Here is a 14,774-nt window from a genome sequence, read left to right as displayed (position 1 = left end):
TGAAATAGGTCATTCTCTTTACCCAGCTATGCCTGTGTTTGCTTTTAAATGTTTTTTTTCCCTTTGGGTCCAGAGTGGCAGCTCATGGAAGGACTCAGGAGAGGGTTACACATGGAGCCCTGGCCCTGCCTTGTCTGTGTGGTGACATCCAGACGTTGGTGTCCCTGTCACTTGTTTTGTGAAGTCTATCCTGCATCCCTCCTTCCCCTCCCCCTACTTCTGTGCTGTCCAACATGAGAGCTGACAGGTGGCTACCGGGCACTTGAAATATGGCTAGTGCAACTGAGGAACTCAATATTAACTTTCATTTAATGTCAATTAATTTAAATTTTAAAATAGATGCTTAGTTCCATTACTGATTTTTTTTTTTTTTTTACAAAAGTTAAGCCCACTTGGATTCCCCGGGGCAATGGGAAAAAGAAGTTAAACTGGATGAGTTGGGTGTCTTGATCCACTGGCAACCATTGTCAGGCTGGACTGTGGAGACTGAGGGGGCATCGGGAAACGGGCAGGAGGGGGAAGCAAGTGCCCAGCTACCAGAGCCAGGATCCACAGCCAGATGGAGACGTGGCCCAGAACAGCAGGACAGGAATTGAACAATAAGAGAGGAAGTGAGACAGATGTTACGCTAGGTGCCTGCGCTGTCAAATTCCTCAAAGCACAGAAGTGCCATCAGTGCCCATGTGACCTTCAAAAATAAAAATCTTGCACGCGAAATGCACCACACTGGATTTCCCTTTCTGTCAAGCACTGCCTTTCCCCAGCAAGATGCCACAGAAAGGGAAGACACTGAGGCATTACAGATGTTTACATTAGGACTTCAACATTTTGGGTAGCCCAAACTCATTGACAGGAGAAAGTGGGAAGATCTGGGGGTTACCCAGGCAAACTCAGTACCAGTCTCTTTGAGAATGGGCTGAACATTTGACTTGGCCAGAGAATCTCACAGTGATTCAGGGACCTCAAGGACCTGAAGGCTGAGTTTTGCCATGAAGATGGGAATTATTTTTGACTGTAGGTGTGTTTGACATAGCAGCATAGCCTTAGCCAGCCCCACATTGACTCTGCTACATGGATTCATTTTTAGGTAGACCCAGGCAGGGAGCCCCCACTTACTTAGTCCCAGCTGGGCCAGTTCTTCAAGCTTAGCCTCAGTCTTGGCAGTTGAAATGGCATAGGGCAACTTCAAGGTAAATGGCAGAACATCCCTGATTTTTCAGAAAAAAGAGAGCATGTTTGTAATTACGTGTCTGGTTTCCATCTCTTGCATTCATTTTCATCCTAGAGATTTTCTTAGCTTAAGCTGTTGAAAATGTCCTAAGTAGACACCATATCGTACCCAGCCAGGACTTACCTTTACTGTGATAGGACTGAACATTTACTATTCCTGTCTGAGGACCAAATTTCCCTGCTGGGTAGCTAAAAGGTATGTAGAGTTAATATCAGGATTGGACTGTGTTGGCAGATCTATCATACATACAAAACAATATGTACTATTATAATTTGCCAGAAGCCCATTTGAATGCTGGGCTCCACCTCCCCGGGCAGGAATGTGGCATCCTAAACGAAGATTTATTGGCCCCTTGCTTTACACATGGTGAGTTCTCAACAGATATCTGTTGCTTTTACTTGTGACATCTTCCAACTAGCGCCCATACATCCCATACATCCTCCTTTGTGTGCTGAAGACAGAACTTTCCCTTGTGTTTGAAGGCACAGTTTCTCTAGCTTTAATATGCACATGAACCCCCGGGGTCTTGATAGGCTGCATACTCTGCTTCCGGAGGTCTGGGTGGGGCTGGAGAGTCAGCATTTCTGCTAAGCTCCTGGGTGATGCTGATGGTGCAGGACCCTGGACCACACTTCAAATAGGAAGGCAAGACTAAGGCATCTCATGCCAATAACCACAGTGCCCAAGCAGCACAGTGCCATGTGCAGCCAGGCAAACACACACAGGGAAACAGGCCCAACAGAAAGGAGCCAAGCAGACACCAGGATCCTGCCACAGCTGGAGCATAGAGTCCTCACAAGAGGTATACCGACCAGGATTCGCTTCCTCGGGCAAAGGCAGACTTAACAAACACCTGTTCACATTCATACATGAGGGCTAGGACCATGCTCTGAGCACCGGTGAATTCCCCATGGGCCTAAGCACATGCCTTGCCTGATACAGACAGGGAGAAAGTGTATTTTGAATGAATAAATTTTCAATGACGATGGTGACTTTCTCAAAAAGGAGTTATTTTTTTCAGTGGTGGTATTGGTCTTCAAAGAAAGAGTCATTCATTTATTCAACAAATGTTTATGATCATCTGTGGGGTGCCAGACAGGGCCCCAGGGGCTGGAAACAAAACAGACAGAAGTCCCTGCCTGTGTGGAGCTTCACTGCAGTGGACACTGACAGACAATAAACAAATAGGTAATTCGTGGAATATACAAGAAGGAGGTGCATGACAGGGACAAAAGTAAAACAGGAAAGGGGAATAGTGTTCGTGTGTGAGGGTGGGCCAGACAGGGCTTCGTGAGCATGTGGGGTTTGACTGAAGGTCTAACGGTGGCCAGGGAGTAAACCATGAGGGCACGAACATTCCAAGCAGAACGAGTAGCACGTGCAAAGGCCCTGGGGTCAGCAGGAGTCTGGCATGTATGAAGAACAGCAAGAAAGCCATCGTGGCTTGGGGTGGAGTTAGTGCGGGACAAAACTTGGAGCTTCTGCCTGTATTTTGTCATCACAAGATGTCCTGAAATTTTTCAATGAAGAGAATAACTATGTCAAACAACCTCTTGTTTACAGTAAGGTTAGGCAACATTCTAGGATGAAACAGACTAAATCTGGATGACTGGAGAATTTTGGAACTCGAAGCTGTTGACAATGAATAACAAGTTAGTAAGTCAATGAAAAGAACAAAACAAAGATGTTTGGACACTTAACTAGTGTCACAAAAGCTCTACTATGCTGCTCCTGTCAAATCAGTAGGCTGCTTTTTCCCAGGGTGTCAAGCCCAGGTCACCTCCTGCTTCCATGAGACCCTTTCACCTGTCCCCAAATGTTATGAGCATCTCCCCTTTGCTTGTCTCCTTGTGTCTGTTTGAGAGGAGGGGCAGATGGAGCTTGAGGGGATGGCAGTGTTTGTATTAATAGCAGCTGCTGCCTGACCTGGCCCGGGGTGGGGGAGGGGGAGTGCAGTGACCCTGATTATAATCTGAAACGAAGATTAATGGGAACCACAACTGTGTAACACCAAAGCATCCTGTAAATACATGTCTGTATGGCTGGACCAACATAATTAAAATCTACTTTCTTTAGACAAGTTGGGGGGAAAGCTGCATACAACAAAACCAACCTATGTTTATTTTAAGCTTTTACCTCGCTCAGTGCAGTACCTGGAGCTTAAATATCCCGTGGTTGGTTTGGGTTTTTCTTAATGATATATGACAGGAAGCCACATCTGTCATTTGTTAATGGATGGTTTTAGGCTTTGATCTACTAGAAAATTAGATGTTGTACATGAGTCCTCTCCCACTGTGCTGCCCAGGGTGTATCCCAGCATCACACACACACACTCACACACACACGGACACTTCCCTCTCACTTACACTGTGTTAAAGAAAGGGGCCCCAATTCTAAAGCTTGCATAACACACAAACTAAAGGCATCATCTTCAATATGTTTCACCCAAGAATTTCCGTACATGCACAATCTATTAATAGATTTATCTTCATTTTGCTCTATACGTAGTCTTTCTAAAGGAGAGGGGACTTACATTATTGAGCAACCACTATCGCACTGCACCAAGCACTTTAACTCATGTGGGGCCCACACACAGCCCTGGGAAGGAAGCCGTCATGCTCCCGCTCTATGGGTTAGGAGCATGTGACAATGTAGACAGGGAGGGTCCCTGGCACAGAGCTAATGGAGGTGAAGTGGGTGTTGGAACCCAGGTACGTTGGACCACAAGGTCTGTGCAGTTGTATAGTATGGTGGGAAAACATGGACTCTGGCATCAAGGCAGGCCTGGGTTCAAATCCTGTAATTGCTACCTATTGATTGAATGATTATGGGCAAGTACCTCCCTCTCTCCACCTCGGTGTCTTCCTGGTCCTAATTTACAGGGGCGCCATGAAGATTGGGCATAATGTATGTATGGTGCCTAGCACAGATACAGCAGACCTCTAAACTTAGTATGTCCTCTATCTCCTTGATACCCAAAGTGAGGTCCAAGCACCAGCAGCTGTGGCCTCATCACCTGGGAGTGTGTTGGAAATGCAGAATCTCAGGCACCAGCCCAGAACCACGGACTCGGATTCTGCGTCTCAACAAGATCCCGAGTGATACTAGTGTGCATGAAGGTGTGAAAAGCAGTTCTCTACACTACACTGATCACAACACACATAGACAGCTGCCAGGCATTGGTGGTCAAGGTCTGCAGTCACTATTTGTATTCTCAACTCTTCATTTCTCCTTCTTCTTCTTTTTTTTGAGACAGAGTCTTGCTCTGTCACTGGGGCTAGAGTCCAATAATGTCATCACAGCTCACTGCAACCTCAGAATCCTGGGCTCAAGTGATCCCCCTTCCTCACCCTCCCAAGTACCTGGGACTACAGGCATGTGCCACTGTGCTCAGCTAATTTTTCTATTTTTTGTAGAGACAGGGTCTTGCTCTTTGCTCAGGCTGTTCTTGAAATCCTGGCCTCCAGCAATCCTCCCGCCTCAGCCTCCCAGAGTGCGAGGACTACAGGCGTGAGCCACCGCGCCTGGCCCCACTGTGCTTTTTGTCAGACCTTCCTTATGCTTGTCCTGTGCTTACTGATCCATGAATGCTCTTGTCCAGCACACTCTGCGTGAGATACCACAGCTGAGAATCCGATCACTTTCTCTATTTGAGTACGTTTACTTGCTAATCATCAACTAAAGTATTTCATAAATGTTTTGCTAAGACTGGGTCAAATGAATAACTGACTATCAAGAACGTAGATGAGTAGCCATACAAAGAGAAACAAAAACATCAAGTATTTTACATTTGGGGGGAAAAAGGTGGGGAAATTAATCTTGGGCCTCTCTAGTTGCAAAATGTCAACGTTGAGATTCTTTTCTCTAAGTACCTTATATTGGTGTCATGCTTTGTTGTTTACAAGGCTTTCATATACTTTATCTTTTTTACTCATCAAATAGTCCTGGACAGCAGGTATTCCAGTCTGTCATGAACACTGATGGCATCTGTCCTGTGCTGTTGCCAAATATCACTTTGTGGGGGTGTAACGATCACTCTAGACAACAGCACAATTACCAGCGAGAAAACTATGAAGGGTAAACATCAGCTGACTTCACCTCCGGCTGACAAACCAGCATTGAGACTTACTCCTCAGCTTGGCTGGCTCTAGACCAGAGCAGGTGTGGTTCCCTGAGGATGTGTGTGTGAGGGTGTGTAAGTGTGAGTGTGTGTGTGTGTGTGTATGTTGGGGACTGTGCTTCTGCACCAACCTCCTCTCTTTGGGCAAGACATTTCCTTACACAGGCCGGAAGGTCCCACCAAACCATGGCGGGCAGGTGGCATCCTCTTAGGGGGACCCTTACAGGGTACTAGTTCGGCTCTAGGTAATGACCTCATTTCTGGTGAGTAGTGCTGCATTCCCCCTCTGGAAGTGCCTGTCCGTCCTCAGGCCTTTGATTGCGTGGCTTTGGCCAGCCCGGAGACCTGCAGGAGGTAAAGCACTTCATGCCCGCTCCCCGGGAGGTTAGGCAATGGGCCCGAGGAACTCGTCTTTGCAAAATAACCTAATCCTTAAATTAAAATAAAACAAATCAAACCCAAACAAACTCCTCAGCCTGAAAGTGTGATAGCTGTGAGAAGTGATCTTAGAAAACAACCCTAGGAATGCATTTCTCTCTCTCCACTGTATCGGCTGCAATGGACAAACGACAGCAAGAGGAGGTGATGTCAACCTCTGCAGATAAGAAGAGTTTCGATTCTTTTTTTTTTTTTTTTTGAGACAGAGTCTCACTTTGTTGCCCGGGCTAGAGTGAGTACCATGGCATCAGCCTAGCTCACAGCAACCTCAAACTCCTGGGCTCAAGCGATCCTACTGCCTCAGCCTCCCGAGTAGCTGGGATGACAGGCATGCGCCACCATGCCCGGCTAATTTTTTCTATATATATTTTTAGTTGGCCAGATAATTTCTTTCTATTTTTAGTAGAGACGGGGTCTCGCTCTTGCTCAGGCTGGTCTCGAACTCCTGACCTTGAGCGATCCACCCGCCTCGGCCTCCCAGAGTGCTAGGATTACAGGTGTGAGCCACCGTGAGCCACCGTGCCCGGCCGAGTTTCGATTCTTAATCACCGAGAACACTTGATTTGAAACACTGCTATTACTAGAAAGAAAAGAAGAAAAAATTTAAAAAATGAAAGCCTTCCTCAACTCATACCCTCTTGACACTGGTGAACATTCTGATTTTGGGCTTAACTTCATGTAGCCTAAAACAGCGGCTCTGGTTATGAAAGTGACATGAACACCCAGTCGGTCTGAGGGACGGTAGTGCCAGATTTATGGGCTGGTTTAAAGAGCCCACATTTGTAGAACGTAACTCCATCCCTTGAAGCATTTTGGAAACATCACGAACCTTTAAATGTTACAGGTTTGCATCATCGGTCTCTTTCTGTGTGCGCGCGTGTGTACGTGTGTATGTGTGTGTGTGCATGTAAGCGCTGTGTTCACGTGTGTGCGTGTTTGTGTGTGTTTCCTGCTTGATGGATTTGGCTGAAAGGAGCCTTGGGAGCAGCTTGAAGACATAATCATATTAATGAGAATTTATATCTGGAGTGGCCAGGGTAGCTGTTTCCACCTTAAGCCTGGCATGCGGGACGTGGCGAACATTTTATTTAAGTAGCTGACCCTTCTGCTGACATCCAGATCCCTCAAGATATGTCAGGCTAGTGACATCCCACACACCGAGAAGGTTCTTGAAATCCTAAGAGAGAAAGAGGCCTTACCTGCTGATGCAGTAGAAAGCAATGAGCCGGAATAAATCCGCAAAACTGATTCCTGAGCCTTCCAGGGAAAAGGCTGGAAAAGAGAGATTTCAGAAACAGCTGAGTCTCCCTGAGCGCGTTCTGGGGAAGGCAGGGCCCTCTAGCACTGCGTGTGTCGGCCCGTCCCGGTGCTCCAGAACTAACTACCGTGCGGCTTATCAGAACCAGCTGTGAGGGGGAGGCATGTCAGCCAACAGCCTGCCCGTAAACAGTCGCGTGGCCTGGAAGTTCACGGCTTGACTCACACCGAGCACATGCTCCAGTGCTCCGTAAACAGACCAGGACGGACTCCAGTTACACAACTGTTTGTTTGTTTTTTCTCCCCCAAGTTCAGAACACAAAGTTGGGCCGGAGCAAGGTGGCAGTCTGTGCGGAGTGAGAGGCCATTAGTACATGCCAGGGCCTGGGGAACCCCAAGACCCGCATGCCCCTGGGTCCCTTGACTTTCCTAGGACATGGACTTCCTGGGTCACACTCCTTTTTGCCAAAACAGGGCACCTCTGGTAGACACACAGGGCGGAAGGAATGCAAAGCGGGAGGATACGACGAGGTTCCCTTAAATCAACTTTTGGTTAAATTCAGTATGAAACATCCTAAAACTCATTTCCTTGAGTGTCCCTCCCCGCTCCACCCCTACCCCAGTGTACAGATTTCCTAGTGGAGAAGATCCGTTCTGGCAGGATGGGGTGGCATTTTGTGCCTCTTCCAAATTGAGGGGGCAGTGAGTGGTTTGACTTCAAATACTCAAGAGTTTCCCAACCACCCTTAAGGCACCTCAGCTGAACTGTTACCAAATTGTCATTCCTCCAAAACATTCCAAACAGCCTCAGTTCAGGAAGATTTCCTCCATCAGCTGCAATTTCTCCCCTTTTTAAACACTCTATTCCCTCATTTATTTTGCTTATTTGCTATTTTGTATTATTTTATTTATTTAGCATTTTTCTAGCACCCCAAAACACATCCATATCGCTATACATATATGATCACAAACAGACACACATACACATAAAAATAACAAACACATGTAGCACAGTTGATTGAGTTATGTAGGAAGGAACTGATTTGGAGTAGATTAACTTTTCTGAGCCTCAGTTTTCTTGTCTGTAAAATGGACTGTAACATTACTCTCGTTTTCTCCCAGGAGGGTAGTAGTGGGAACTGAAATTTTTAAAAATGAAATAATTTATGTAAAAGCACTGTATATAAACATGAAGTGGTGTTTATTATTAAACAGCATCGTCCAGAAGTTAGGACAAAATATCTATTTTTTTTTTAAGAGACAAGGTCTTACTCTGTTGCCCAGGCTAGAGTGCTGTGGCTCGATTATAGCTCACTGTCACCTTGAACTCCTGGGCTCAAGCAAACCTCCTGCCTCAACCTCCTAAAGTGCTGGGATTACAGGCATGAGCCACGGCATCCGGCTCTGCATGTTTTTATAGCAAGTCTTTCCTCCACCCCAGCTTGTAGAGAAGACAGGCAGGCCCTGGCCGGGAAGGGGCCATCGTGGTGGGTCCCAGGCCTGTGGTCACTGGTTGTGATCAGGTTGATGCTTTGCTCAAACTAGCTCTTCCAACCACTGAAGTCACCTGGAGAGGATGAGGGACGTGATAGAGGTTTTGTCATATTTAGGAAGAAAAACCTCCAAACACAGGGACCTCGATGAACAACAAGGAAGCTTTCACAAACATTGCCTGTGCTTCTAGAAGCGGAAAGGAAGGAGCTTCCAGACTAACACATTACGGTTTACTTTGGATATTAGGAAGGACTTAAAAACCAGTTGTATCTGTGGCTTCTTGGCTCACAGACTTCCAAAAGCCAACTCTGAATGATGTAATCCGCTTAATATAAATTCATTATCTTTAAAACGGTGGGTTTGAATTGTGTCTTTTGATCACTTTCTAATGCATCCGCGTTATTTGCCGGGCTGCACCCGACCATGCTCCTTTTAGGCGCAGGTGTTTCCCTGGCATCCGTGACCTTGTGAGATCCGGGTTTACAACTGAACTGGAGGCGGATGGCATTCAGGCTGGCAGGTTTTACTTCTGCCAGAAGTGTCTCCTCCACAGACTAAGTTAAAGGTCATCGGGCTCGGTGAGGCTGTGCACTCCAGGCCAAGTACAATCTCATCCCTGCCTTACACTGACCACCATATCTTTGCTTTCTTTACATGCAGGAACCGAGGCGACTGGGGGAAACCGAGACACGAGTGAGACTCCTGGTCCCAGTCTTGTTCCCCACTTGCCTCTCAGAACTTCACCCCCCCACCCCCGCTAACTCACGATTTCCAGCAAAGCCTCCTTCCCCTTTGGTGTGCAGATCCATCCTCCCAGCCTTTCTTAGAGGTTGGCAGTACATCAGAACTGTGTGTTCCCTTTTTTATTCAAAACTTGGCCTCCACACTTCAGATTTCCAATGACCAAAAAGTGGACAGCCACCAGGGAATGGCAGAAAGAAAACCGATGCCACTGAGCACCTCCCTGCCTTCAAAACATTACCCAAAGGGCTGGATTCATATGCCTCTGATTGGCTGCATTTCACAGAAGACCGAATGGTGATTACGTGAAGGGAACACATCTGCTCAAGGATTATTTATGCACAAAGATGTGCAGACACATGCTTTAGCAGTAGATCCTGTAGACAGGCTCTTTCTCTAAAGACTTCCCTGCAGCTTAGTCATCACACACCTGGGAGCCAAATCCACACTCTGCTTACCTGGGAAGGTGCAAGGAAACCAACCTCTGTTATGCCAGGTAACAGGCCGCACACTTCACACACAGGTTTAGTGTGTTTAATTGACCTGTTAGCAACTCAGAGGTTACCATCATCCCATTATACAGAGGAGAAAACTGAGGCTCCTGGGGTAGATTACCTGCCTAGTCATTCAGTGCTAGGACTCAGACCCATGCATGTCCGTCCCAAAGCCCAGGCTCCTTTCACTTCCCCTCCCTTGAGAGCCCCAAGGCCCCCAGCTCAACCAGGGCCTAACCATCCAACGGCCACTTACTATATGTGCTTTCCTTTATGGCAAATTCCTTGAGTGGGGTTCCAAATTCACAGGGCAGGCGAAGGGAGAGGACTTTCTTCTGCATTTTGGTGGATTTATGAACCAAGAAGATCTAGTGGAGGGAAAAGACATTCAAGCTTAGGAAATGTCTAGAAGGTTGGAACCTGAGCATATGATTTCCCTCATACCCTCTTCCTAGTTGAACTGCATGGCTCAGTGCAGGAAACTCTACTGCCAGAGAAAGGGGTGCTCAGAGAGCATGCTGCAGACACCTTTCTTTGATAACTGGCTTCAAAAGAATCCTGCTTTCCCTTTGACAGAACCTTCTCCCTGCAGCTAAGAACTCCTCTAGTCTGCATAAGCATTTTCAGTTTTACTGCTGGGATTACATATTCTCCAGTCTCTGTCTTCTATGGGCATCTTAGCTGATGAAACCTAACTTCTAAACACAGGTGTGGCTAAACTGCAGGTGGTGAATTGGGAGCTCATCGGCCAATTTGGCTCATAGGTGTATTTTAAGATAGGAATTTGAATTTGTTGCCGATAGTGAAAAAGCAGTTGTTTTGGTTTTTGTTTCCACGTTAAAATCTGAATTTTTAGCTTCTCTTGGAAAATGACACAATATAGCAAGACCAGGTTTGATGGCAAGCAACAGTCTGCTGGAGCTGAAAACTGGCTGCTCCATTTGGGAGGCGACTGGATGTGCTCTGAGATCCACCCCAGCCAACATGGAGGCTGTCCATTTACTCCTGACTCACTTAACGTTCCACCGGTTCCCTCCAGATCCTGATATTGTCTCCAGACATGTGCTTTAAACAAGCCCAACTCCCAGTGCTGATCTCAGGATACCACTCTGGCCCCAGTCACTGCAGATATGAGTATGCCATGTATTGCTGTGCAGGCCGTGCACTGCACAACTCCAGGAAGCACATTCACCTAGACTACAAATTGAATGGCACTCCCTGAAGTGTACAGTATGGCAGTCTGGCTGAGACCTGGTTCCCTTCTGGGGTACATGACCCTTCTGCAAGGATCCTAACCTGTTCTGTTTCTTGAACTACTTCTCTTTCCTCTACACTTGGCTACCTACTCTCCACCCTTCCAGTCCCCTACCTTTCTACGGCCTTCCATTTTTTCCATCTAATCTTCACTCCTCTCCTTATGTCCAGTTAATAGCTCCTAAGATAATTTTTTGAGGGTATAGGGGGCACATATAAGAACTGGGTGTCTGATGAGGACAGAGACAGGAAGACCTTTGAGCACATCCAGTAGCAGGTCTGGGAGTCAATGTCTCCTGGACACCCTAAAACTGAAGCAGATGTTTCCTAAATAGCTTCCTGTGGGTCAGAGGCCAAAGTACTGCTGGTGGGTAGAGAGGAAGTGTTCCTCCATTTTGCGGATAGGGACCTACCTGAGCCTTGGGAGTTGGGAAAAGTACAACCTCTAGGCCTTGTTTTTGGGAGGACTGCAGCCTTGTATCGGGGTTGGCAAAGTCTGGCCTATGGACCAAATCCCTCCAGCCCCCTGTTTTTGTAAGTACAGTTGTACTGAAACACACCCATCCCTTACATGTTGTTGACATGGTGCCAATGGCTGCTGTTGCCCGACAGTGGCAGAGTGGAGTGGGTGCGATGCAGACTGTGTGGCCTGCACAGATGGACATATTTACACTCTGGTCCTTTACAGAAGACGTTTCGGGCCCCCTGTCTTAGGTTGTAGACTAATTAAGGATGGGGCATCCCAGAGGCCCATTTCACTCACGCCACTGGGGCTGGTCTCTCAAGTCCTCCCTTGCACACTGCCAGCCACCTGCTCCTCCCTCTCTAGACATTCTTGCCTCTCCTGTCCTCGCCCTGCCCCCAGCCTGCCCGAGCTCGTCAGGTAGGCCCCGTCCAGGGATCGGCAGGTGAGGGAGAGCACACGCTGCCGGGCTTGTCCCATGCAGGTCTTGGCAGGAATGGACACGACCTGTCCCTGGAGGGGGAGCTGTCAGGGAGGGGACCTGGCACCTAGCAACTCAGTGACTTTCCTCTTCACAGTTTTTTTGCAGCAATGCAAGAGCGGACAACTCGGCTGGCAGAAAGTGAGGGAGCCTGAGTGGGAGGAGACGTCCTCATCACAGACAGCGGCACTAGTGTCAACGGCGCATGCGCTGGCCAAGGGGTTCTCTGAAAGAGGTGACCGAGGACTGTGCCTCGTCACCCTCAGCTCATCCCAACACAGGTCTTAGTTCTGCCTGTTTCTGTCCTATGAGAAATAATAACAACCCACTTACATGTAAAAAAAAAAAAAGTGAGAAAGACAGGTTCTGGCTGCTAGGAAATTCAAAATGTTATCTTTGTGCCCAGTGGTTATGACATTCCTCAGCCAGTTACTGCTAAAATTTTCTCCTTGCCCCTCTACCTAATAGAGTTTCTATCTGCTATTGTATGCCATATTGTCCTATGTCACCTGTGATTTATTGTATTTATCTTTTGTTTAGAAGTAGACATTATACACAAGTTCTGTCCAATAGAACTTTCTGGAACAATGAAAGTGGGCTGCATTGTGTGCCATCCAATACAGTAGCCCCCTCGTGGCTGGGGAGCACCTAACATGTGGTTGGGGCAACTGAGGAGCTGAATTTCTTATTTTATTTACATTAACTCATGTAAATCTAAACAGCACATGGGGCAAGAAGCTACCATATTGGACAGCACAGGACATACTGGTCACTGAATGACATTTTTTTCAGGAACTTCTGTAAGTCATGAAGCGGTCTCCGTGAGACAAGACAGTGGCCTTGGATAGACAGTGGCTGAAGAAACTAAATCGGACTTTGACCCACGTGGAAAGCCATAGAGAAAGCCCAAGAAAAAGAAGATTACATCAGCAGCTGAAACAGACAAGTTCATGGACACAGACCTTTTGAAGGTTGGGTCCCAAGTGGCATGGCTGGGCCCTGGCAGGGTTCTCAGGCTCAGAATGAACGGGAAGAAGCAGAGGCCATTGAGGACCCCGGACCTGGGCTTATCCTCAATGCCCAGGCATTAAGTGGTCAGGCCCAGAGCCCTTGGCCAGTGGCCCCTACTCATTGCCTGATGCCGGGGTATCCTGCTAAGTCCTGCACCCACCGTGGTAACCAAGCAGATGAGGACAGAGACAATCATCAAGAGCTCTGTCACCTTAGTCAGCTCCATAATTTCCAGAATTTCCCTGCATTGTAACCCATCTACACACTGGGAACTGTGCTCCCTACAAGCTAGGAAGAACTTTCTGGAACTAACTTCAAGTGTTTGTCTTTAAGGCAGCAGCAGCAGTCCTGCCTGCCTCAACCTGTTCCCGTAGGTTCTGAGTCTTACCCCTGGAGGCTGGGACTGCAGGACCTCTGCCGCCTCCTCCTCGCTCAGACCCAGCTGCAGCCAGATGGGGTGGGTGTGGAGGAGCCGGTCCAAGACGCTGAGCCTGTTGGAGAGGCTGTCATAGCCAGAGTCCCGGGGACACGTCTTCACGCCCTCATCATCAGAATAGCTGCCATCCTCGTGTCTTACCATGCTAGGAGAGAGAGAACGGGCAGGGTCAGATGTCCGCAGTGCAGTTTCCCTAACGATGGGACCATCCCTGCGAGCTTGTGGGCCAGGCCTATCATAGCACACACACCGTCCTGTGATACCACCTTATTCGTCCTCCCCTCCAGGCTGGAAGCCTTCTGAGGGAAGACACAATGTTGTATTTCTCACTCTGTATTCCTAATATTAAAGAGAATACCTTATATTTGGCAGATCTGACCTTCTATTTCTACCCCCATTTTCAAAACGTTCTAAGTATCCTAAATACCATCTAGTTCAGACTCTGTCTTCTGGCATAAAACATTTCTGACTTTGAGGACAGAACCCTAAATGCTAAATTCCATACATGGTGACCATGAGGTCCTAATGCTCAATAGTACATATCATAAGCGCAACCGTGACCCTGACCTAAAGGCAAAATGCACACACACACACTCATTTTGTACCTTTATTTCTTCTTACAAATCTAAGCATTTTTACTGCTAACATTATTTATAATAAAACCTCCCAGTGGAGTGGTGCTGTGCTACTGTTAAATTAATATTGACATTACTCATAATAGCCAACAAGTAGAAACAACCCAAATGTCTATCAACTGATGAGTGGATAAACAAAATGTGGTCTATCCTTACAATGGAATATTATCCAGCCATAAAAAGGAATGAAGCACTGACACATACTATGGTTTGCATAAACCTTGCAAACGTCATGCTCAGAGAAAGAAGCCAGGAGCATGGACCACATACTGTATGATTTCACTTACATGAAATGTCCAGAACAGGCAAATCCACAAAGACAGAACGTAGGTTAGCCAACTAAAATATATACAGAAAAAATTAGCCGGGCTTGGTGGCGCATGCCTGTAGTCCCAGCTACTCGGGAGGCTGAGGCAGTAGGATCGCTTAAGCCCAGGAGTTTGAGGTTGCTGTGAGCTAGGCTGACGCCATGGCACTCACTCTAGCCCGGGCAACAGAGCGAGACTCTGTCTCAAAAAAAAACAAACAACAACAAAAAAAAAAAAACGTAGGTTAGCAGTTACCAGAGAATGGGAAGTGATTGCAAATAGGTACCAGGTTTCTCTTTGGGGTGATGGGAATGTTCTCGTATTAGACAGTGGTGATAATTTCACAACTTTGTGAATACACTAAAAACCTCTGAGTGAATCATACCTTTTAAAAGGGTGAATTTTATGGCA

The 14,774-nt window shown here is 47.2% G+C and overlaps 1 protein-coding gene across 4 annotated transcripts in view; it reads right to left on the bottom strand.

Moving 5' to 3' along the window:
• RIN2 (Ras and Rab interactor 2) overlaps window positions 1-14,774 on the bottom strand; it is a 212,291-nt gene that overhangs the window by 27,493 nt on the left and 170,024 nt on the right. For all 4 annotated transcript variants that reach the window (XM_069495860.1, XM_069495861.1, XM_069495863.1 and 1 more), the window contains 4 exons: window positions 13,373-13,565; window positions 10,032-10,143; window positions 6,989-7,061; window positions 1,117-1,208 (listed from right to left, as the gene is read on the bottom strand). In XM_069495860.1, coding sequence (XP_069351961.1) covers window positions 1,117-1,208; window positions 6,989-7,061; window positions 10,032-10,143; window positions 13,373-13,565 — 470 coding nt within the window. The remainder of the gene's footprint in view (window positions 1-1,116; window positions 1,209-6,988; window positions 7,062-10,031; window positions 10,144-13,372; window positions 13,566-14,774) is intronic.

This window comes from Eulemur rufifrons, chromosome 20 (genome assembly GCF_041146395.1).
Source record: "Eulemur rufifrons isolate Redbay chromosome 20, OSU_ERuf_1, whole genome shotgun sequence".
Taxonomy (NCBI): Eukaryota; Metazoa; Chordata; class Mammalia; order Primates; family Lemuridae; genus Eulemur; species Eulemur rufifrons.
This window is presented reverse-complemented; position numbering and strand designations above follow the sequence as displayed.